General features: G+C 43.5%; 1 protein-coding gene across 1 annotated transcript in view; it reads left to right on the plus strand.

The window, feature by feature from the left end:
- Positions 1 to 24533, plus strand: part of met (MET proto-oncogene, receptor tyrosine kinase) — a 56807-nt gene extending 32274 nt beyond the window's left edge. The window contains exons 10-20 of the mRNA XM_070907339.1: positions 8728 to 8937; positions 11604 to 11753; positions 14949 to 15102; positions 15973 to 16107; positions 17291 to 17548; positions 19672 to 19752; positions 21194 to 21375; positions 21573 to 21682; positions 21920 to 22085; positions 22208 to 22344; positions 24236 to 24533. Of these exons, the coding sequence (XP_070763440.1) occupies positions 8728 to 8937; positions 11604 to 11753; positions 14949 to 15102; positions 15973 to 16107; positions 17291 to 17548; positions 19672 to 19752; positions 21194 to 21375; positions 21573 to 21682; positions 21920 to 22085; positions 22208 to 22344; positions 24236 to 24533 (1881 nt within the window). The remainder of the gene's footprint in view (positions 1 to 8727; positions 8938 to 11603; positions 11754 to 14948; positions 15103 to 15972; positions 16108 to 17290; positions 17549 to 19671; positions 19753 to 21193; positions 21376 to 21572; positions 21683 to 21919; positions 22086 to 22207; positions 22345 to 24235) is intronic.
- The last annotated feature ends 1124 nt before the right edge of the window (positions 24534 to 25657 follow it).

A 25657-nucleotide genomic window follows, 5' to 3' on the forward strand; every position in this document is an offset into this window, starting at 1 on the left:
AAAACGACCCGTCTACAGTGGTCATGCTTTCTAGGTTAACAGGGAAGAGGCTGATAGGTCAGCCACAAACCTCATCGCCACAACATTGCTTTTAACATTGACACGACATTTGAGAGAGAAATAAGAGCGAGATAAATTATATGAAACTTAATTTGATTCACTAATCAAACCATGAAAAGATCATTTAGACTTTCCTTTCTGGCGTGTCAGTCTGTCTCTTGCATCGCTCCTTTCTAACACCTGTTCAAACATCAAAGCGACATTGTAAATAAAACCATTGTTTTAATCTTTGCGGTTCCTGAAATGCAGTTAAAACACATTATATCCTGGGTCTATATGGTTAAAAACAGACCCATTACAAATATCCCATGATGAACAGCAGGCAAAATGGATTTTTAGGGGGGATTTTTTTTTTTTTTCAAATACCTCGCTGTCCGATGTATGGTATTGTCATTATACATACTAACGCCTCCAAAAACCATCTAAAAGATAAAAGAGCTCTTGACAATGGAAAAGAGCTAAAATGTCAGACAAACATGAGAAGAAAGGAAATGGAAAATCCACAGTCTGATCTGTATGATCCAGCTGTCACCTCTGACACAGTAGCAGAGGCAGAACGAGGTCTTTAGGATGCTCTGGCTCGCCTCACCTCCGTCAGACTTTATTCTACTTATTGCACACACACACACGCATGCATGCTTGAAGCACGTCATCACTCCTTTAGACAGGCTGGCCTTTAAAGCGACGGCTCAGAGGTGTTTTATATTATGCGAACCTGACACTCACCACGCTGTCTGCAGGCCCTTAAAATGTCTGCGATTGATGTAGCTTAATTATAAAGGCCTTAAAAAGGTGTTAAATGCATATAAAATGTCACCCAGGTCATAAGTCAAATGGAACAGCGCTTGCTGTTTTTTGTCATGAAGACATTTTGAGGTTTCATCAGTGCTACTGACTGATCCCAGGCATTAGGACACCTGTAGCTTATATATTGCATTACCTGAACAGAAGGATCACAGAACGCTCCTCACTGCAAAAATCTATCAACTCATTGAGTTTTTAAAGTTTTATTTTCTTAAAACAGGTGATCTGCCAGTGCTTGGCAGAAGAAGACTTGTTTTCGCTGCAAAATGGCGTGTTTCAAGTATTTCAAGTTATATTTTTCTTGATTCTAGCACAGAGATCTCCCTTACACTTCAAATCAAGATACTGTTCACACAAGCTGATTTCTGTTGGCATCGGGTTGAAATAATCTTAATGCATTGTTGTATGAGACGGGGACTTTACCGTGCTTCCCTCTGTCTCTGTTTTTGGAACGACTTCAACAACAGAATATAAAACTTCATGGGACGAGCGAGACGTCCACTTCCTAACACAGACACAACATTCAGGAGAGAAAAACAAAAACAATATTCCTTTGGCCGGTGTTGTGCAACACTACTGACTAGAGTCAACGTCCGTCTGAAGTAATAATACTGACCACAGAAACTACCCACCATGGCTTCCCTCTATGTGAACTTACCTTCTGATCCACTCTTATAGTGCGCTTGGATAACGGTCTCACAGCTTGGGTTTCATTGCAGTTGTTGCTGAAATGATACCACATCCTTTGAAAGAAAAGAGAGAAATGGAGCCTTTTTTTTTATCAGTTGAACTGTACAATTCTCCCTTAAAGAAATCGTTTAACCTCTTATCAAGTCCTGAATATATACGGCAACAGGAAAAGTTGCTAAAACCTTTTCTCACGTGATTTTAAATATTTCCACTATTTTTGTTGGACTTAACAGCTTGTGTATGATTAGAAGTAGCTTCTTAGGAGAATATATTCTTTCATAGTGAAGGTGACATTTCTTAGTGAGTCATAACAAACAAAGTGTGTTGTTCTCCCTGTGTGTGTGTGTGTGTGTGTGTGTGTGTGTGTGTGTGTGTGTGTGTGTGTGTGTGTGTGTGATGTTTGCCTGTGAGGCGGTTTGAGAACAAGCATTGCTTTGTAATGATGTTATCTGTCAGCTCGAAGCACACGCTGCTGCAGGTTCAGTCAGGAGATGATAATAATAAGCTCAGTAAAAACACACACTGATACAGAACATGGAATAATGGAATAGGACTCCCATCTCACATCCCTTCATCGCTGATCTCTTTCTGCCCGTGTTTGTCTCTCTCCTGTCTTTCTCACACACACACACACACACACACACACACACACACACACACACACACACTCCTCGCAGTGTCTCGTCTTTCAGTTTCCCTTTCCCTGGTCATTGACCTGTGTTCAGGTCAGCGCTTGATGGGTCTCTGGGGAGCTCAGGCTTCGTTACGCACAAACAGCGCGAACAGACGCAGCTTGATGGCTCTGGAATCAGCTTTACGATCCAAAAATGTTGCTGTTTCGAATCCCTAGATTCATCTGGCAAGTATCTGGATTTGAATCTACCACCTCCCTTTTCCCTACGCAGCTGCTATCAAGGCATCTTTGAGCGCTTAACTTCCAACTGCTCCAGTGGAAATTCTGGATCAATAGTAGATGATCAACTCTCTCTCTCTGGATGAATAAAAGTAAAAAAGGCCATGCAAACTGCTTATTTTAAAGCTATGTAGTCGTTTATATTACATACAATGCTCTGGAATTGTCCTGATATACAAAAAAGTGAGACTTCTTTTGATATTTTATGTATTTCTTACACCATGGCCACTGAACACCAGCAAAAACAAGTGAAACTGCGTTTGAAGTGAAGTTTGTTCGTAGCAGAAGCACCGTCGCTGTGGTTACCTGCAGTTTGCTCACTGGTTGAGAACACAAGTTAACAGACTGGAACAGTGTTTCAGGTGACACCTGCCAGCCAATCAGAAACAAGTATTTTCTGTGTCAAAGGTATAATATAAGTTAACAAAACACTTTTTTATGGCTTTGAAAAATTACAAAAATTGAAAGTTCTATTGTCAAATTAAAAAATGATCAAAAATACGGTCTTCAGTTTTCGGCTTATTCTGAATTGTGCTTGAAAGTTACGGCTAAACTTACTGGGTGTAATTTCAGCTGTAATCTTAGAGGAGTATGGTCATTCAGTGAATTTTGTGTGTGTCACCTGCTGCTCCAGCGTGGTGAGTTTACTCCAGGGTAGTCAGGGTTTCACTTTCACGTCAATAACACACATGCTGTGACTGTGTTTAAAACCATGCAAACTGGGAGTCTTGAAAATGTTTTTAAACCCTCTTTTTTAAGATGTGATGAACGAACGGCTCCAGGAAGACTGAAATACAGCGTGTTGAAGCAAACCCTGATAGTTTATTGTTCATTTTAAACTGGAGTAACAGACCAGAGAGGAATGGCAAAAACAAATTTCTAGCTTCCTGGAGTGAAAGAAACAGCATGAAGCGAGCAGCCTGTATAAAATAAGGCTATCATTACTAATGATTTAGGATGGGATCATGCCCCGTAGGGCCCCAGCTGTCGCCTGTTAAATTCCTTCCAGTAAACGGGATGAGTTAAGGCTCAGCCTGGGAAGGGACAGTATAAGTGTCTTATTGTCTTAACCCCTCAAAATAGAGGCAAGGATCTTTCACAAACGGACATCCCAGAGGTTTCCAACGCCAGCGGAGCGGCACTCTGGGTAACGTGAGCCAGTCTGTCATGCCTCCAGAGCTGCGTTCATAAAGCTAAACGACGGGCGTGTGATCGGTTTATTCTCTCCGATGAGAAGCCACAGCAGCCGAATGATGTTCAGGTCAGTTGGTGAAATTTGTTCTCCAGTCAGACAAGAATCTATGAGATCTTCACACCAAAGCAGGTTGGGGAGAGGAAGAAACCAAGACTTGCTGAAAGTCAACAGCAGAGGTTCAGGGCTCTCAGCTGGAGCCAGAGGATGAAGAAAAGAAAAAACGCCCCGCATTGACTTGATATCTGCTTCTCAGATCTCCAGTAAAGCCTGGTCTCAGCCAATCTCAGCTTTCCCACAAACATGAAAGAGAGTTTTTTTTACGATCCGTTGTGAAAAGCTGGCATGGTCACAAAGCCAAAGGGGGGCTGCATATACACACAAAACAGCAAAAAAGTGACCTGTGAATTTTCACAGATCACTCACAAAGCTCAGGGAGTTCAGTTCTTCATTCCAGCGCTGCTTTGCCGGGTGGCCGCACCATCACAGATAGTTTGGTTTAACTGGAGGCTTCGCTGTAGCCAGACACCTGTCGCCTGCATTCACAATTTGGCTTGTTTGGTGTCAGAGTCCTCGTCCTATCTCATCCCAGTGGGCTAAGTCCAACCAGCTGACACCTGAACGTCTCATGAAGCCTCTTTTCTTTCCCATACCCACCACAGCTGGGAGGTATCTGAGAGAAGGAAGCGAATGAAAGTGAATAAGTTATGTTTTCCCGTCTGTCAGCAGTCAAGGTGCCTCAAAGCTCCACCTGCTTCCAGTAGAGCTGCTCGTTGGCAGTCAAAAGACAAGAAAATAACTGTATCAGTGTGAAACAGTACAGGTACCTGTTGTCATATTAACACATCAGACTGGCAGTGTTTTGTTGAAAGGTTACTTCTCGCTCTGAGGTTTAAGACATTTCTACCAAGTTTTAAATCCTTTCAAACCTGTTGAATAAATATTGCATAGTGGCATTAATATGAAAAACAAATGAATTACGTAAACTTTAATACGTCTGTCTAATCTAGATAAAAACGTGAAACATCATCACAGTGATGCAAAAATTCAGTGAATTCACTACTGATATAAATCAGTTATACTAAGTGATGTGCAACGTTGACAGCAATTACAAAATGGCAAAAGAGAGCGTTATCTCAGTATAAACGTCACAGCAAAATTCATCAATTTCCCCCCCAACCCTCATGTGCCGTGTAGTATTGTTATGTGCATATCATGAGAAGTCCTCATGGGACATTATTCCAGTTGATGAAAAAGTGGCTGTATGTTGTCAAACAAGGCCAAGCAAAGAATTACAGCTCGGAGATTTTGCAGATTTTTGATTAACACGTGACAAACTGAATGATAATGAATTCGCACGATGGTAAACGGAAGTGAAACGGAACAGAGGAAGCATAAAGTTATGAAAAAGATGCAAAACACATTATGTGCAGTTACAAAAACATCTGATGCGAGAGAGGAAAGAGTGAAATTTACACCTAAAAAATCAAGTTAATAAGCAAAGACGCAGCTGAACTGGAGAGCTTATATCCAAAGTAAATAATAATGCAACACAGCATGGTAGGAAACAGCAGAAAACTCCACTGGTATAAATCACTGTAGATTTGACAAGCACTTCTGTACGTGGGAGCTCCGTTATGACTTGGCTTTTTCGCAGGCTGTTACACTAATGATCCTTCGGGGACGGCGGAGGTTTTTGGGATCGCTGGTTCTCTCATCACCCCGCAGTAAACCTCTCGGCCCGCTCGCTGCCCAGCTCCTCGAGCGATTGTATTTACAGCTGCTCCCAACCTACAGCCCTTCACCTCCTCTCCCTTAAATAAGAGGAGACAGCCACTGAACAATGAAACTGACTGAGGTTTCCACTAATTCACAGGATATTTTTCCTTTCGCCGCCCCCCCTGGGAGAGGGGGTGGAGAAGGGGGGGATTTACCCTACAGTCCAGTTCCACTCGCTCCTTATTGGTGTGTGGAGGACGGAGGTTAATTGGATTGCTGTTGTTAGGCGACCCAGCGCTACCCTCACACACATGGACACGCGCATTCAATATGCATGCATGTGTGCGTTTCTAAATGTGTTTATGTCTTTATGCTTGTGTTGAGGCGTTGGCGGATGCGCGTAACTCTGAGTGTGTGTTCGTGTGTGTGTCCATCTGGGCTGCTATAGCTCACTGGGGAGTCAGATCGGGAAGTGTATGAGGAAGTTTCAGCAATACTTCGACAGAGCCGCTGCTGCTGCAGTCAGAGTGGCTCTCCGGGGAGTCAGATATCAGCCAATGTGTTGGAAGTCAGATTTCAACCAGTTTGTTGAGCTTTTTTTGGGGGCATAACAAACCTCACAGGCCGTAGTCCAAAGTGCAGAGGTTCCCAACTGGTCTAGCCTCAGGGCCACATTCCTCCTTTGTCATAAAGTCACGGTCCACATAGGCTGCCACCCAGTTTGCTTTATTTCACAAAATGAAAATAGAATGAAAATATAAATGAAGTGCAGTTGGGACTAAACCTAATGAAATGAGCAGTATTGGACAAGAAAGTGCAACCAACTAATATCAACTATTGGCATAAGAATTATTGCAACAGCAGGCAGATCAAATTAAATCGAATTAAGTTTTCCTTTATAACATTAAATAGTCAGTACAAAGTAAGCAACAATCAAAGTTTAAGTTAGCGATAAAACATCCTTAGTTATTTAGAGTTAAACATTTGAAAACCCAGCTCATCTGCATACACTGTGTGGGTGTGGTTTGATCAGATTACGTTGACAGTGACATCTCCCCAGTAACTTGGTGGTGTGTTCATGTAGGACCATATCACTCACAGTAAAGTAACTGAAAGGAAGCTACAGTAATTACAGCCACAGTCTGTCTTTAAGGCTGATTGTGGCTTCTATAACAGGGTTTTAGAAGACTAACAGTAGGTTTGCTGAGTATAAGGAGAAGGAAAGTTGTTTTCAAGCCTGGTCAGTGCTTTGCTGCATATAACACATTGAGGTTTTTGTCAATGTAAGTAAAACCAGGTTGCATGTTTTCGTGTCATACCACTCTAACTCTGCTACTAGAATGGGAGACTTTTGTCGGAGGTTTGCTAGTTAAGCTGCTTGTACGGCATGTCTCGGTGCTGCTAGTGGTTCTTCAGGGGAACACAGCTCTTCAGGACAAAATGACAAAAACTACATGAGTCTGTGCCTTTATTAATCTATGCTATAGCCAGTATGTCCAGAGGGATCCTAAACACCAAACCCCTCCCTCCCTGCTCTCTCAGTATCAGTCATGCTTTGTAAATGAGTCAATTAAATAACAACTATGTAAGCGCCCACTCACTAACCAGGAGTGTGAAGGTGGCATTTGTTGTGTTCAAAGGTTACAAGAGGCGCATTGATCTGAGCACCTTTTTTTTTCCCTACCTCCTGTCCTCATGGGACATTGACTCAAGGACACGTCTACCTTTGTAGCCCAGAAGACAAACACACACACTATCAATGGACACCGCAGCACAAACATCAACATTGATCTCTCATGTAAAGCCAAAATGACTCTGGTTTGTTCAGAGTGCACCTGTTCAGAGGAGTATGATGCCGTCACACATTTTAACGGTTTTTGTATCACTCACATTGATATTTGCTTTGCTTGATGAATAAACCACAATCTCCATAATTATAAAAACACATCCTCCTTTTATCCTCACCTCAGATTACACCACAGGAATATGGAACCTAAATCCTGGAGTCTGGATAAACTAAAATGGGAGGTGTCTGCTGTGAAGCATGAAACTGGTAGAAAAGAGGATAATAGATCATTTTATAATCACTATTAACTGCTCCAATTACTGCTGCTTGTCAAGGTATATCAACAACAGCTTTCAGATTAGTGTACCCATTTATTTTCCATATCCTGTTTGTCTGTCTATTGATTTGTTTTTTCTGGGAACATTGCCCCTGATCCGGATCCCAGTAACACCCCCATTTGGATTCTGTTCCCTTGCAAGACGGCTCCCTCCCCAAACTTCCTCCTACTCTCTGTTTGTATAACTGTGGACGGCTCAGTGACTTTACTACAGTGTGTAGGAGTGTGAGTTTTTTTTTTTGTTGAATTTCAAACCTTTCTCGACGCTGTATTTTGCATTTGTGTTGGAATACACAAGCCACAAATAACCTGGTTTGTACTTAAAGCTCTGATCTATTTCATTTTGATTTTTGATTTTGTTTCTGCCCAAAACTAAATGCAGATAATTTAGAAAGATATATTGTGGCGAGCCAGTTGATGAAATTCATATCATCATATCCTGATAAACTGTAAGGAGATTGTTTCAGACCAAATATTTCAATAAAACCACTGAGCTATTTGCTGGTATCCAACTGGTATCTGAGTGTCCTGCACACCAGCCTATACTTGCTCAGTGCTTACGTGACCTCTACCATACTTTGCTCTGCACAAGTTGTTTTCCCTTATGTGGCTCTGTGTCATCTAAACAGTGCATGCTGAATTGCCCCTAATAACTGCACAAACAAATGAGCAAACGCTGACATGAAGTCCAGATCTCACAGAGATGTTCCTCATGAGCAGCCAATACAAGGCCAATTCAAACCTGACTGTTGTGCCCTCCAGCCACATGTGTAAACACCTCAGTGACTAAGAACAGGTGGTGTCTCATATAATGTGTTGAGTATAAAAGAATCTGCCAAACTGAGGAGTACTGCGTGGTTGTTCTACTTCTGACTGAGTGAATAATGTGAGCAATAATGTGAATGCTTCTTCCCAACCCGGAGACACACCAAGAAGTTGGTCTGAGATCAGCGCCAGTTGAACTGCGATATGGTTTGTGCGCGCTCAAAATGCAATGCATACTCTCACAGGAAGTATATGTGTGCACATAGCATGACGTTATTAGTGGTGAAAGATACAAGGCCTCACTGAGGTATCATTCAGTAGTAGAAGATGGGTGCTCGTTCCTCACTTCAGGTGCAGCACCTACAGGTGTGACCACCCAGACATTGCTCTCCAACTTCCCTGCACACATCAAAACATCAAGTTCCTTTTAACGGTCGGTCTGTGTTGCCTCTCTTCTCTAGAGCTGTGTGTACGGTGAGAACCGGACGTCCATCCAGTGCACCACGCCCTCACTGGCCAAACTGGCCCTGCAGCCGCCCGTCGTCACCAAGGTGGCATTCGTCCTGGACGGCTACTCCACGGATCAGTGGGACCTGATCTACGTGGAGGACCCCCTCTTCCAGGACCCCAAGCTCACTTCCAAGGACAACAAGAGCATCGTGGAGCTCAAGGTGAGACTACAGTAAACATCCTCAGTCTTAGTCGCTGCATGATAATGCTAAAAAGGCTGACTTATTGCTGTAATTCCATTGTCTTTTATTTACTTTAATGTTTGAAATAAATACAGCAAAGGTTTAGAGAACTGTAAAGAAAGTCTAGCTCAGTCGAACTCCAGCAGACACCTGCAGGAACAGGTGCAGAAACTCAAGACACCAGCAGAAACTCTAATCGTCCAGTTTAAGGTTGTAAAGTAAGAAAATCTCTATTTATGTGCCGTAGCAAATTTCAAAAGAGTAAGTAAGAAGCGCCTCACAGAACAGCAAAACTGTAGGATTTGTGAGACTTTTTAACTCATTCCAGTTCAGAGATGTAAGTTACAGACCCTGGTTCATTCTGCTGGTTGCTGCACTTTGCCTCCCAGTCCACCCGTTCAGATGTACAGCCGTCCATAGTGCAGGTCAAGTTGGGAAGGAAACAATACTGAAAGAAAAACAGGAAGTGGCGTCTGTTTCCCATCGTTTACACCCCCCCCACCCGACCTCCCCATCCCTTCTCCACTGCTGTACCTCTCTATGTATTCTCTCTGTTGACTTGCATTGTTCTGGCTGCCGAGGTCAAAGCTCTTGACATATTAATGCCGCTTTTCAAACAAGCCACCACGTTCCCCAGAGCCTGTTTTAGAAACACAATGAAATGCATATTTCTCCTCTTTTCTTTCTTTCATTTTTTTGTTGACTGCAGTTCGACGGTTTGTGGCAGCTGTGCTGAGCCTCTCGCAGGGGATCCTGGCTGCTTTTTTTTTTTTTCTTCTTCTTTCTCTCTTTTCCCAGACGTGACCTTGGCCCCGATGCTAAATCCACCACCAACCCAACCTCTATCCCCCCTTCATCCCTCCCTTCAGCCCAGACAAACCCACAGTTTTTTACCCAGGGGGGATGGTACCAGGCATCGCACCGAAACAGGCCACATTTAACGCCATCTGATAACCCTGCCCTGCAACAGCCTCCAGTAAAGGGCAAATGCTGGGCTCATTTAGCACCATCTGATAACTCTAGCCCCAAAATGGCTGCTAATAACAGACAAATAAAGGAATATTTAGCTCTGACTGACACTATGGCGGCACATGAAGGACCCAGGCTGCTGACTTTGGCTTGTGGCCAGGCTCTTATCGCTGGTGATCACGTCACGAGAGACTGAGAAGCATCTCTCTTCCAACTATCACAGTTTTTAATAACTTTAATGACTCTCTTGTATGCACAGTATTGTCATGCCTACGGCCGGGAAACACACGGAATAAGGAAGTTTGAAGTTTGTGTGTGGCCTAATTGCAGGCAAATGGGTGAATTTACGTTGCTGTGTTTGTAGACTGCCACGGGGCTGTTTGTGTGTGTGTGTGTGTGTGTGTGTGTGTGTGTGAGAGAGAGAGAGAGAGAGAGAGAGAGAGTGCAGGAACAGGTGCGAGCCTCCACTCTGTGTCAAATTGGAAAATCCCAAGCTGTCACGCAAGGAATGTGATCATTCTCTTTATTGCCTTCTGCTGCACTCAAACAAGTGTGTTTATGTATGTGTGTGTGTGTGTGTGTGTGTGTGTGTGTGTGAGAGAGAGATGGAATCAGAGAAACAAAAATGAACGAGAAGCAAAAGCAAGGGAACAAGAACACGTCTGAGAGTGCAGAAAAAGAACAAATTAGGCCGCTTTGTTCTTTCACAGCTTCCCGTCAAACAACACACACTCATTAACTCAGTTACACACACTCACGTGGGGTAAATTTCTGTGTGTGTGCTTCCAGTCAGATCTCAGAGGGGGTGTTTGTTGTCCTCCCACTAGGGGTCACGAGACCAGAAAATAAGTCGCTCTGTCTTGCTCATGTCAGCAGCAACCATCTAGATTCATGCTCGGTCTTCTCGATCACCGTGAATCATGATGAACTCAAGAGGCGAGACCTTCCTCTACAGCCTGGTGCACCCAATCTGCTTCAGTGTGACCTCACTGAGGATGTTTTCTACACTCATTCAACACATTTGAAGCCGTCTGTTTCCAAACTCCAGTCCTAAAGAAGCCATGAGATTGATGAGAGAACATACGGCTTCAGACAATAAACATTTATATCATTTTGTCACCCGTACGCCCATCTCACTTACTGGGCTTTTAAAAGTCCTATAAATAGTTTAAAAGCTGCACGAGGAAACTTTGAAGAGTGTGAATGTTCAGGACTCCAGCATGGAGGTCTGTGAATTGAGAAAGAAGAACACACTCGTGTGGCCTGTGATTGATTTATAATGAAGTACAGGGCCAGATTAAACTCCCAGGGGGGTCTTGGTAAAAACAAAAAAAAAGAAAAACAGCCTCCCACTCTGCCATCCTCACCAGCAGTTAGCACCTTCACATCTGAACTGTGTATGTCCATATAAAATGAAATACTGGGCCTCACGTAATGTAAATTCTTGTGCCACTTAGTCTGTTGTAATTTGATTAAATGCAAATCTTTTTAGGAATGCGCGCCATACAGACACAGTATCCACACATTAAGGGCCCTACAGGGTCCCACTACATAACAGTGACTCAAGGCCGGCCAGTAACACAGAGCTCCTCCTAAGGCTTTGTCTGGTCACTCTTTGCTCCGTGATTTTTTATTCTTTTCCATCTCACCCTCTCCCTCTCTTCCCTCCACCGCAGGGTGACCGGATGGACAGGGAGGCGATGAAGTGTCAGGTCCTGACTGTGTCCAACCACAGCTGTGAGAGTCTGATTCTGGTTGGAAACACCCTGGAGTGCACCGTTCCCACCGAGCTGCAGGCCGCCACCGCCAAGGAGCTGCAGGTGGAGGTGAGACGCAGCTGCAGTTTACAGATACCGAGACACTTCGGTTTGCATTACAAGCAGAAAACGGTCTGTTTGTCCTTCAGTTCTTCAGCAGCTCTTTGTGGTCAGTTTTGAATATTAATTTATTTCCTCTCTTTAGGTTAAGATCTGCACTTTGACACAAACACAAAAAGAAGGACGTCGATGTCGACTCAAACACATTAACATACTCACACATACAAACTATATGTATAGATAGATTCATACACAGGTGCACATACAAAGGTGTACGCACTTACACACTCACACCTGTGCAGCAGTTGGTCAACAAAGACACTTTCTTTAATTAAGACTTTTGTTTATAGAGACACCCAGCCCACCCCAAATACACATCCACACCCAACCAACACACACACACACACACACACCCTCTTCTCTCCACTCAATAGATGTCTTGTTCCAGCTTCTCTGTATGTTGACAGCAGAGAAAAGCTTCAGTGTGTTTGAAGTGGTGCGGTGAACTGTTTAATTTAATTTAATTTAAGTAGCATGTTAGTGAATTAGTTCATTATCCCTCTGAAGAGAAGAACAAAGAAAAGAAACGGTATGCAAATAGTTGACGGATGACTCTTGCAGCGATGGCGTTTGCATTTACCTTTTGTAAACTCTATGAATGCCAAGAATGATCATGTCTGAAAGCGAGGCAGATATTCTGTATCAAACATCTGATCTGAGACAAGTGGATGTGATACAGCAGAGAGCCATAAAGCCGCTTATAATGCATTTATATGAAAATTCCCCTCTGTTTGTATTATCAGGCTCACAGAAGGAATTTTAGCAATAAAAGGTATCATCGTACCGCAGCACCTGCTTCTGAGGAGGAAGAGGCCGACTCGCCACACAGCAACAACATAACACAGTGATGACAGATGGATGGAGTATGTGCAAGACCTAGTTAGTTAGTCATGGTTATTTTTTTAGTTTTAAATTGATAACATCTTATCACTTTTGTTCAATTTGTTTCCTGTTTTTTTATTTATTCAGGCAAAAATGAAACAGAAAGTTCAGACAGACTTGACTCTATGAGTTTAGGATCACTCACATACAGAGCTCTTCATTCTGCGCTCTGGGAAATACGTGGAAAACACCACATTCCTTCAGCGTTCCAGATCATTTACAGGAGACTTCAATACCTCTCCTGTCCTAATGCAGTCCCTTATAAAACCAGCGCAGGGAGAATTTATTACACAGTGTGTTGAGTGAAAGGGCTCAGCATCCAGCTGTCTTGTCACTTGAATATAAGTCAAGCGTCCTCTAAGTCGTGAGAAGGGGACGTAAGGTATACCCCCCCCACACACACACACATAATGATGATAATGATAAAACAGGATAGATTTAACGCCTGTGACTCACATTGTGAAAAGATGTCAGTGATCATACAACACGTAAAAAATAAGTTAAAAAAAGTAAAATGTTAGGTGATGCACAAGTGTACTCCAGGACCCCGTGACGTCATTGTTGGGTGTGGTTACAAGGCAAGGCAACTTTATTTGTAGGGTGTTACACTTTAAAAAGCTTAACAAGTTTAAAGAATTTAAAATCTAACAGCACCATTAAATGTATTATAAGTCACTAAATACATGTAACCATACTGGCGTTATAGCTTGTGGTTCGTACTCCGTAAAAAAAATTCCAGTCGGGGGATAAAAAAGCGAATTGCCTTTCGTCCATTTCTTTGTTTGGTGTATTTTAATTCTTTTTGTGGATAACTGGCCCACACCGCACCACACCGTAGCCCCATGTCAACATCCCAGCAGCTAAAGCGCAGTTTGACAGTGTTTCATCTAGAACATCAACAGTGAATATCAGGTTTTTTGGACCGATATTCAACAATTGTCGAGAGAGAAATCCATCGTAGAAGAGGTACAAAGACCCATTTCTATACACAAAGTACACAGAATGCTGTGCTCACTGCAAGACTACTTGTATTTTGAGTGGGTCATTTCACATCTGCAACAGACTTCACACATTGATTATATGCGCTGTTAAATCTCTCACATCACAGATTTCCTTTCTCTCAAACCAAAAATGCAACTCATATTTTGTGTTCTGGGAGTTCCTCAAGAAATGTAGCATCCTTGTTTGCGACAACACACCATCCACGCATCCTGGTTGGTTGTAAGAGTTTGATAAGAGAAATGTCTCACCCTCATGATGCAGACTAATATTAGACGCTCCAGACCAGACGTTATCTGCCTCATCGCTGTTGACTTGTGAACTGGTCTTCAGAGGAAAGCCTTTATCTCAGGGGACTGTCAGCCAATATCCCTCAGCTCCACAAACCTACACCACACACACATTCATATATCCCCTACCTCTGCAGACATGCCCAAATACACACACACACACACACACACACACCATCCCATCTGCAGCAGCAGGCAGCAGTAGAAACCTCATTTCCACTAAACTTAATAATGGCAGAAGCAATATCACTGATGTAATCTGCCTCCAGACTGTGGCAACAGACCCCTGTGTGTGTGTGTGTGTGTGTGTGTGTGTGTGTGTGTGTGTGTGTGTGTGATTGCATACCATATGTCTGAATGCCAGTTTCATGCCTTTTAAATGCTTGCGTGGGCACCACCACATATGTCGTGCGTGACATACTGTACGTGTCATGTATGCAGTTGTTACATATAGTGCAGTCTGTAAGAGCTCAGACAGTGACACAGTGTTTTGGCTCTGTGCTACAGAGTAATACAATTTTAGGTAAACAGGCAACCCATATCTAACCATCCTTCTGCAATAAGGCGGCCTAATTCCAGCTGTAATGCACTTGATTGCTCTCAGAGTGGTAACACTGCTGCTCACGGCATGACTGCTCACCATTTCACATTTTATCGGACAACACTTGTTGCTATCGCTGCTGGCAAGTCCTGACCTGCTCATGTCATTCATGCAGCACATGTTTCAGTTAAATATTTTAAGCAATACTTAATATTAAGATTCAGTGTTAAAATTCTAATTTATATTTGGGACCCAAATCTACTTTATGCCCACATCTCAACCCAGTCCAAATCAGTCAGACCTCTACACTGAATGTTTGCCAGGTACCTCTGACCTCCCTATGGCTGGAGGGTAGTTCAATAGTAATCATTAGCGTTATTAAAATGATCTTTCTTCATTCTATGACACCCCAAACCCCTTCACTTCTTTCAGTGGCGGCAGGCGGACTCCATCAGGCATCTGGGCAAGGTGACGCTGGCCCAGGAGCAGGACTACACAGGCCTCATCGTGGGCTGCGTGTGTGTCAGCCTGCTGCTGCTGCTGCTGGGATCGCTGCTCATGTGGAGGAGGAATAAACACATTGATGGTAAGAGAGGGGACGGTAGGTTGGGGGTGATGGGGTCAAAGGTCAGTTCACTTCTGACATCCTAAACTCAGCTTTAATCTTAGACAGTGACAGACTGGCATTGATTTCACAGTCCTTCGTAATGTTATCTGCTCTCAAATATTATGTTAATCAGACTCTCCAGGCAGGTCCAGTCCGGTTAGAATATTTGCAAATTGAGCGAATATTAAATAGCTTGCCATCAGGCAAATGTGAACAGAGGAGAATATGTAAATTATAACCAAAAAGACTAAAAAGTCAGAATGAACTATACACCTAATTTTACCTCTCACAAATAAGAGGAAAAGATATATATATATATAACAGAGAGAGATTAAACTATAAAATATAATATACATTATGTAGTGTATCAATGATAAGTCAATCGTAGTTTCAAGTTTTCATATTTTGAACAATTTGAATTAAAAGTGAATTGACCCCAGCCCTGGTGTGTTATCCTTAATGTGTGTGTTTGTGTGTGAGTGTGTGTGTGTGTGTGTGTGTGTGTGTGTGTGTGTGTGTGTGTGTGTGTGTGTGTGTGTGTGTGTTGTACATTTGCATACTTGCAACTGGAGTTCAGTGTGTCTTTTCTAACCTGTGTGCATGTGTGTCTGCTGGGTTTTGTTTTGGGGTTTTTGCTGGTGGGTTTACAGTAAGTTCGTGTGTGGGGCGCACTGGTGAAACGCTTTGCCTTTCTTAGTAATTCTCTCACCCCCCCCCCCCCCCGTCTCACTCTCTCTCCATCACTTGCTCTCTGTCTCATCATTCTGTCTCTCTCTCTTTCCTTCTACGCACTTCCTATCCCCTTATGTCTCTATCGTTCCTTCTTCACCCCCCTCCCTCTACTTCTAGATCTGTCTGAGGTGTGGTATGATGGCCGGGGTCACATCCAGCATCTGGACAGGCTGGCTAACGCAAGGAGCGTCAGCCCCACTAACGAAATGGTCTCCCACGAGTCAGTCGACTATAGAACAACCCTGCTGGAGGGTAGGTCAACCAGATAAGCCCCTCCCCAACCCCACCTGACATCTTCTTACCCACATCCCACCTCCCTCCCTCCCATCTACCTGCTGCCCTCCCTGCGCGGCTGAACACTATGCTAGCCAGCATGCCTTCCATGTTCTGAACTAACACTTGTAGCCTTAAAGAAATGCACGTTTTCATCACCATCACAATATACTAAAAAAGGGTAAAAAAGCTCCATGTAGCTGCAGAATAAATGATAATTCTCTGTGGTTTTGTCCGTGCCAGTGAACCCTTTCACCTTACATGTAGTGATTTGATTAATTACTAGAAAAATACTAACTAGTGGAACTTTGCAGATGTTAAATTATAAAAGGCTACCAGCACGATGCAAAGATAGATAGATGGTAATAACAGGTTTTGCGTAATGTGGCCTGTCGATGCAGAGCGATTGATAGCTGAAGACAGTCTCCTGTCACTTCACTTCCTGAGGAAAGGAAAAGCATTTCCGATGTTCAACTGTCATGTCGTATTTAATGTAGTTTTGACGTGTTCCAACACAAATCACTCGAGTGTGAGAAAAACTGGCGGTGAGACGTGGATGATTTTGGAGTCTGTGTTCTCGTCACAGATATGCTGACCAACAGGCCAATCTTCCAAAACTTTGATGGACTCTTTAGAGTCACCTGTAGTTCCAGTTTCCTAAGCTTGAATCCTGAGGGCGTGAGGGGGGGCTCCATGTATTATGATCCTGAGTGTGATGGGCAAAGCAATTTTCCTGCTGCTAAAAAGTGACTTGAAAGGCTTAAAATCTGAGAAGGTTGACTTACTAATGAACTGACGCTTGTCCTCAGGGAGAGTTGGGGTGTAGGATCAGTGGCTGGAAATTCATATATAAATATGAATATATAAATTCATATTTGAGCTCACCATTATGTCTGCAAGTCCTCTCTGTCTTCTGTTTTTGGAATAATATTTAGATATTTTTGCATGCGGTTTCTTTGCATTTATTTTCGCTCCACTAACAGCATCAGAGGAGAAATCAGAAACGTTGTTTTTCCAGCTCAGCTACGCTCCATCACAGTGTCAAGTTGCTCTCTGCCTTTGTAGCTGTCCCTTTCTGATCATGTAACACACCTTGACCTCTGGAGGCCCCGCTGATACAGTCGTTGACCTTTGACCCCCTCCATCTCCTTTGCGTCTCCAGATCAGGGCACCGACAGGCCCGAGACATGCCGGGCTCCTCCCATCTACGGGGGCAACGGGGAGCTGCTGTCTCCCAGACTAGGGGCACTGGGAGGTGGGATGGGTCTGGGAATGGAGGGCGAGCTGGTGTCACCCCTACTGATGGCCCCGGTACACATCGACCCGTCTTGCCTCCACCCAGACCTGCTAACTGAGGTGCAGCACGTGGTGATCGCCAGGGAGCAGCTGCTTCTCCACCTCAACCAGGTCATCGGCAGAGGTCAGTCACAGAGATAATTTCTTTACTGATCATTTTTAAATATTATATATATCACTTGGTCTGTCAAATGGTAATGTTTTTTTATTTTGGTAAGATATTTGAGGTTCATTGGACTTCACTGCAGTGTTTTAGCACTGCTCTAAACAAGGGGAAATGTTTGTCCTGTGCATTTCCTGGCAAAAAAGGAGTTTTTCCAGGAAGGAGCTAGTGGCTGCTAATGTGGAAAATAAAGTAACAAAGCAGACATTTATTTAGTTGAAAATGTTATATATAAAGATCCAGTCAAAACAAACTGCTGTGTCAAAGCTTTTAAAGCATATATGCAGAACAGAAAAATTCATGTTTGTGACTTCTGACCTATGAGGAATAATAACAACATTATTTCTTTGCAAGCAGTTCATGATGGGACTGTAGCTGATGTCTGAGTGATACTATCATCCAGCGAGCTTAGATTAAATTTGGGATTTATGTAGAGCTATACAAAAGCTAAAGTCGCCCACTAAGAGCTTAATCGCCTGCTTTATCAAACCACAAGCTTGACATGAGGACACAAAATCAGCTCATATTGTGCTGTTTAAGTAGGCGGGTCATACCCACAGATCAAATTCAACATTAAGAGGAGAAAGACCCGAAACCCCTCTGCCCCCCTCGGCTGAATTATCCCCTGAAGAAAAGAGCCTGGATTTTGAGGCAGGATTTTTAAAGTGGCGTAGGGTGATTTGTTCACAGCTAGTATTCCCAGGGTCCATTGTTGGGTGTCGTAATCCAACACCCTCAGCCATCTGGGAGGACGTGATAGGAGAACGCCGCGCTCATTTTATTCCTGCACCCCTCCTAGTTTGGGGCAAGCTCTCATGTTTTAAGAGATATAATTCAATAAAATGCACAATAACTCAAGGGGGTTTGGCATAGGCTATTAGCTCGCGTGGGGTATTAATGAATAAAGCTTCATACTGGGTTACTTGAGGGGGCAGATTTAGTGTGAACATGATGGTAATTTAAGATAATCAGAATTAGCTGTTAACGGTGTCCAAACAGGCAAAACACACATAGAAGAGTCAGACATACTTGTTTTCAAACCAGCCAGTTGTTTTCCATGCAGCAGTGTGCTTAAAGAGCTGCATGCACTAAATGAAATCAGCTTCATTCTTCTGCTCCAAACTTTAATTTGTATGTGTCAGCAGTGGACAGAAAATATTTTTATCTGATTTCTGGAGCTGCTGTGATCACAGAGCCAACTGGCAGGACGCATGATCTTAATCATAGTGGCTCTGTCGAGAAGAAGGCCTCAACAAGCCAAGATATAAATGAAGGATGCTGATTGCACAAAATCCAAAAATCGGCAGCAATGTCTTCCCGCAAACTAAGTTGGTTATTTGAATGGTGCATGCAGTTGTTACCATTTATGGGCAAGATTTAGAAACTTTGAGTACATTAAGCAACAGGTCGTGGAAGATATGATCAGAATCAGATTCAAGTTTATTGGCCAAGTATGTTCACGCATGCAAGGAATTGGAAGCTGGTTGTCGGTAGCTCTCAGCGTACCTCTGTGCAGTGCCAAAATAAATGTACATGCTCTAGTGATGTTTCTTTGTCATGATGAAATTCAGATGGTGGTGCTGCAGTGTCACCAACAAAGCGTAAAACAGTCTATTCTGCTTGGGCCTCAAGAGTTCCAGTAAGCCATTACAGTATCATCACATTTAACAAACAATGGAAATGTTTTCCAGGTTTGTGATTAAATCATTGGTTTATGGGGTGCACAGGTGCCTCGTATTGGTTGGTCAGGACACCTGCATGGAGGGCAACTCCTTACTGACAGGTACTCAGTAGAAAAACCTCTGCATCACACAGGGAAAAACAAAGCAAGAAATCGGCGGTTAACATCCGGAAGTATCAACTGATTCTTGCCAACTGACTGGCTGCCACTTGCTTCACACCTGGACCTCTTTAAGACTGGAAGTAGTGCATCTCGTGTGTCTAAAATGGACCTCTTTAAGAGAGGTTTATTTTGTGTGGGGTGAAGAAATGTTATAGAAAGGACTTCACAGGTTTGAACACGAGCTTTTCAACTCAACGATGCTGACTGAATTCTGACTAATACATCATGTTGTAACCTGCAGGTCACTTTGGTTGTGTTTTCCATGGAACTCTGCTTGAGCCAGACGGGCAGAAGCAGCACTGTGCCGTCAAGTCCCTGAACCGTAAGTACAATCCCCTTTTTCAGCCAGACCCTGCAGAGATAAGGAAAGTGACATTTTTCCCCTTAACTTATTACAAGACCAGCTACGTAAAAAATCAGCATCACAAAACCTCTTCAGCTTCACCCCCAGACATCTCCAGTAAAGCTGCTAAAGCTGGTGTTGTACTGGGATAAATGTGAGTAAAAAATATATAAATGTGAAGCAGAGTGTTGCTGAAGAACTGCTTTTATGCTCAGAGTGCTGCTGCTTCCACTGGAAAAAATGGGATTTTAAATCATGACATCCTAAAAATCTAACTTGCCGTCTTTGTTGACTGTTGGACAGCCATGTTTATGTAACTTGAGCTAAGTTTGAACAAAGTGCGCCTGACCTCCTGACGTTAAGGTTCAATGTTTTGTTTTTAGATGGAGGGATGCAGCACTCCCTCAGAACGCACACACTCGACACGTACTCTCCTCGTCCAAACATATCCACATCCAACCGTAATCATTCCATCCTACGTCTGCTTATATTGCATACTTTTCGTATGATATCACAATGCTCCAATAGCATTAAGGATCTCATCTCATCAGAGCCCTGAATCCTTTCTGGCTGAGTTGATGGTGATGAATGAGTGTCTGATGGTGAGGACGGCATTAGGGTCCCCCCTAATCGTGTAACCTGTCAGTTGGACCTGGGAGATTGATGCTGGAGTAATATGGAGGAAAGCTCAATGCAGTCAGGAGCTACCAACACAGTGGGATGAGGTTTTGTCCTCTGGGATTTGGACCTTTTTATTAGGTTTAGTGATTTCTCAGGGCACCATGTCATTGTTTTTTATTGTTCTTTTGTTATATTTGAGACCTTGAGTTGATGCTTTTATTAACTATTACTAAGACAAACAGTTGAAAGTAGAAGAGCCAAAGACACATACTGTGTTTCCAGAATGATTTGCGTATGATAGAGAAAGGAATAGCCGTCCTCCACTCAGCAGTAATGTCATTTTCATCTTTAACTTTCAAATTGAGGCTATTGAAATCAAATGTCATCTCTTTCTATCTTTGGGGTCTAATCTCAGTCGAAGGCCAGTCAGCTGGCTTCTCCAGGCCTAAAGAGCTTCCATCTCTAACCAGATTACAGCAGAGTCAGTGGGGCTAAAGTGCGGGACATCAGAGGCAGGGATGCAATTGGCAAATGGGAGTTTGTTGTGGGTCAGGTCTGGGTGAGGATATTCGGGGAGGGCTTTCTTGATTACCATCATCGTCCTTTTTTCCCAGAGGTATACCAGGAATGACCTTCTTGCTGATGTCAGTGCAGCAGAGTTGCTCTTTGCCTTCCACTGCAGCCTGAGGTCTTTTCAATAAAAGCACCACCTCTTCCTGCCCTTTACTTGCTCTAGAACGTAACTGTTTCTTTATCTCCAAAATTGGTCATGTGTTTTGTTTTGTTTTTTTCTGTGAAGGCATCACAGATCTGGAGGAGGTGTCCCAGTTCCTGAAGGAGGGGATCATCATGAAGGACTTCAGCCACCCGAACGTTCTCTCTCTGCTGGGAATCTGCCTGCCGCCAGAGGGCTCGCCGCTGGTGGTTCTGCCCTACATGAAGCACGGCGACCTGCGCAACTTCATCCGCGATGAGGGACATGTACGGGCACACACAAGATAGATGCATGCATGTTGTGATTTATTCGCAGGCTCTTGCAGAACATATTGAGACATATATTCAAGCTATGGTGAAATTTGCATCTGCATAGATCGCAGCACAAGCTGATATAAAAATGACTTCAAACCAAGTCAGCCGTTGTTTGTCTCCCGGTCGTCTGATGGTTGTGTTTCCTACAGAACCCAACAGTAAAGGATCTGATGGGCTTCGGGCTGCAGGTGGCCAGAGGAATGGAGTATCTGGCCAGCAAGAAGTTTGTCCACAGAGACCTAGCTGCCAGGAACTGCATGTGAGTTCACATTTATTCATTCAATATCAAGACTAAAATATAACTGAGGCATAGTACTGCATATTCATATACTTAGAAAGAATACAAGAGAATGCTAAAGAATAGAAAGTCAAGTTTAAGAGGGTGAGAAAGAGATCATTGTTCTGGAAAAGAACTGAAGAGAAAAGGAAAGAATTGGTCTGAGTTGATTAGTTGTAAAAACAAAGTTAAGGAGTCGTTTCTTCTTTGTCCTGACAGGCTGGATGAGAGCTACACAGTGAAGGTGGCGGACTTCGGCCTGGCTCGAGACGTTTATGATAAAGAATATTACAGTGTCCACAACAAGAGTGGAGTCAAGCTGCCCGTCAAATGGATGGCTCTGGAGAGTCTGCAGACACACAAGTTCACCACCAAGTCTGACGTGGTGAGGGGTCACATTGTAACGGAGAATTGTGATATTATCTCACTTCTGTAAATAACGTCATAAAAGTGTGCTATAAGACAGTAGTGAGATAAGGAGTTCATTTTCTTGTTTTATCCCAATAGTGGTCATTTGGCGTGTTGCTATGGGAACTCATGACCCGTGGCGCCCCACCATATTCTGATGTGAACTCCTTCGACATCACCGTGTTCCTCCTGCAGGGGAGGAGGCTGCTGCAGCCCGAGTTCTGCCCTGACGCCCTGTAAGTGCACACACACACACACACACACACACACACACACACACTGACACTCACATATATACTTTTCACCTGTCATTCACCTCCTCAGTTAGTGCGAGTGATAAACTGTGGAGCTGCACTTAAATACATCGTGAGTCTGAAATCAGGAGAGAGCAACAGGGAAAAAAACTGTGAGGGTGAAACAGCTGCATAAGCAATGGAAGTCATAAATAAAAACCACTCAAGTTTATATCATCCATCCTCTACCTCAGCAAGTCTCAAACACACAGCTCCTCAGTCTCTTAGGTGGAGCGTGACATCTCATCACAGCTGTGGGTCAAATAAAAGTCACTTTTCTTGCTTTACCACAAAACACAAAGCAAGTTTTAAATGGAAAATGTATTTATTTTTTGTCTCTTTTTGTTGCTAAGCACTTGTTGCTCTGGTAGCTAAGTGCTGCTGCTACAGAGCACCCGTCCTACAGGAGACTGTTGGCAGTGCTGAGATGTGCTCTTTTTCCTCTTGAGTTTTCTGTCAACATAGTTTGGGTTTTTTTTTTATTTTCATTGGATCTGTTCATATCAGAGGTTGCCAGGCAAAATCTACTGACCTGCTGTGGTGAGACCAGACTTTTTGGTATTGAAAGTAGTGGTAGCTCTGAACAGAACTTCATTCACAATCTTTAGAAAAATGTATATAAGATGCTGCCACTACCTGATGTTCCTAAAACAAGAGCAACCTCTATTGTGTGCGTAATGAGTGATAGAAAGAAGCAAAACACACAGTTATTTATATAAAAATGTCACATCAAGTCACAGGAAAGTACTTCAGTGTCAATACAGCACACACATCAACTGACTTAACACTACGGTGTCTGAATTGTTCTTATCCATTAACCTCTGACCCACTGGTCCTGTGAAACGAATGCCAAGCGTGATCTCATACCGTACAGATGACATCACGTTACACTGCATGTGGAGTGGGAGTGTTCAGGTGCGGGAGGCAGAGGCTGTAAATTAAACAGAGACATCAGGGGGTGATGCATGTCTGCAAACATTCCCGCAATTCTTCACTCCTGATGGTTCACAGTATGTTGCGATGTTAGCAGTCGCTGGCAGAAAACGTCGGATGTGTAGTAATGGGGTCATTTTTCTTCATCGTTAACCGTGATAGGGTGGCTCTGCCAAGTCAGGGGAAGAAAACAATAATGGCAATATCAGAGGTGTCAACTTCTGACAGGGTGAAGAGTTCTGTTGCAAAAAATGATAAAAAAAGATTGATTGTTGGTGTGAAAGTCAAACTTATCTTGAGACACATTGAAATAATTAGTAGTTGATATGCATAACAGCGGTTGGGGAGGAATAACTTACAGTACGCTTGTGGACTACTGGGTGATTAAATGAACTATTAATATCTATTGCGGCATGAATGAAGCACGTCTGATAAAGTTGAAAACATAAAGTTGTTTCCAGGTTCAAATGGTGGCTAATAGATGATTTATTGTGACACGGAAAAACTATACTATAAGAGGAGAGCAGAAGCAGAACTTCATGCTGCGACAGGAAAACTAAAAGTCAAAACATATCTCAAATGAAAGTAAGAGAAAATACAGAACATAGTGAAACTCAACAGGAGGAAAACAGACATTATTCATAAATGAATCGATTCATTGACTCATTTTAGTGTTGCGTTCGGTCTAAGTTGCTATTTCAGAAGCAAAATTGCTAAAGTGCTTCACAAAAAGTAAGACTTGTCAATGAAATGCCCTTATGAAATGAACCCATATGAGTACCGCTGTTACTTACCTATTAACCTGTGTAATTATTGAAATATGCCAAAGATATTTGGAAGCCGTTTTCTCCTCTGGTGTCCCTGCCTGCCTTTAGTCCTGACTCCTCTCCCCTCCCTCCAGCTACACGGTGATGATCGAGTGCTGGCATCCAAAGCCGGAGCGGCGGCCCTCCTTCACCGAGCTGGTGTCACGCATCTCCGCCATCTTCTCCAGCTTCAGCGGGGAGCACTACATCCTGCTCAACACCACCTACGTCAACATCGACAAGATGAGCCCTTACCCCTCCCTCCTCGCACCTTCCTCCACCACCACCACCACTTCCTCCTCTTCGTCTTCCTCATCCGACCCCTCCACTTCGACGTCCCTGCCAACCCAATCCCCCCTCTTTTGCCACGTGGAGCGAGACTGCTGCACCTGAGAGAGGAAAATGGAGGGAAGAATGGCGGGTGGAAAAAGACTCTGAAATTGAGAGAAAGAGCAAAGAAGAAAGCCGTGAGGTGATGAAGGACTACTGTATGTACTTGCCAAACACTGGACTGTTCACTCAATGTACATAGATCATCAATCTTTGACCTTCTCAAGCATCGCCAAACGACGGGGTCCTCCGTGAACTATAGGGCTGACCTTATCGACTTCGGCCAACCTTTCTGACCTGTCATCGACCCGGGGGAGCACGAGGCCAGCCTTCCTGCGTCCTCAACAAGACAATAACAAGGCACAGGAACTCCACCGAAGCACAACACTATCGTTCAAACACCCAAATAGTCTCACTGACTGCTGTACCCACACGGGGGGGAGGATAGATTTCATGTTTCCGCTCTCCTCTGGGTGGCATGTGCTTCGATACGCGGATGTGGCTCGGACCTTTTCGCTGTCTGTAATGTGAATGTTTGACAAACGGCCACGTATTGTGTCGTATAGAAAATGTCACACCTCCACACACCATCGACAAGACTATATGCCACCCTTGCATGCCCTGCGCCTGCACTCAGAGAGAATGAAGCCTGTTGTGATAGATTGTGGCGCCTCGGGTAAGTAAACCGAGGCTCTCTGGAGGTCGGTAACAGGGGAAGGGCAGTGTAGGTGTGAGGTGGGATGTGGAAAAAAAAACCTGCTGCCTGTGTGCATTTCACTGGATGCTTTATTTGTATAATTATCTTTGGACGAATAGCTTTTGAAGTGCTTGGGAAAAAAAAACTTCTTGCAGACTCACCAGTGTGAAAGCCCCAGATGTTTCCGAGATATTTTCCCTCCTTTTTTTTTTTTTTCTTTCTTTTTCTTTTTTTAAATCTGTAACGCCCCGTCATGTCAAGACAGTACAACATGCACACACTTGAAAGCTTTGAAAGAACAAGGAGAACAAATGAGAACCGTGTCCTGAGTTTTTTCTGTCAGTTGATGAACTGTACAAGTCGCTTACTGTACGTCCGATCTGTGTCTGTTTTTGTATAACAGAGAACAGGCTGCACCTGATAAAATGATATCTAGACAAAGGACATGAGGGTTTGCAGCACAGAAGGTTTTTAGCTCAAAATTGGTTCA

The sequence above is a fragment of the Enoplosus armatus genome, chromosome 6 (genome assembly GCF_043641665.1).
Source record: "Enoplosus armatus isolate fEnoArm2 chromosome 6, fEnoArm2.hap1, whole genome shotgun sequence".
Taxonomy (NCBI): Eukaryota; Metazoa; Chordata; class Actinopteri; order Centrarchiformes; family Enoplosidae; genus Enoplosus; species Enoplosus armatus.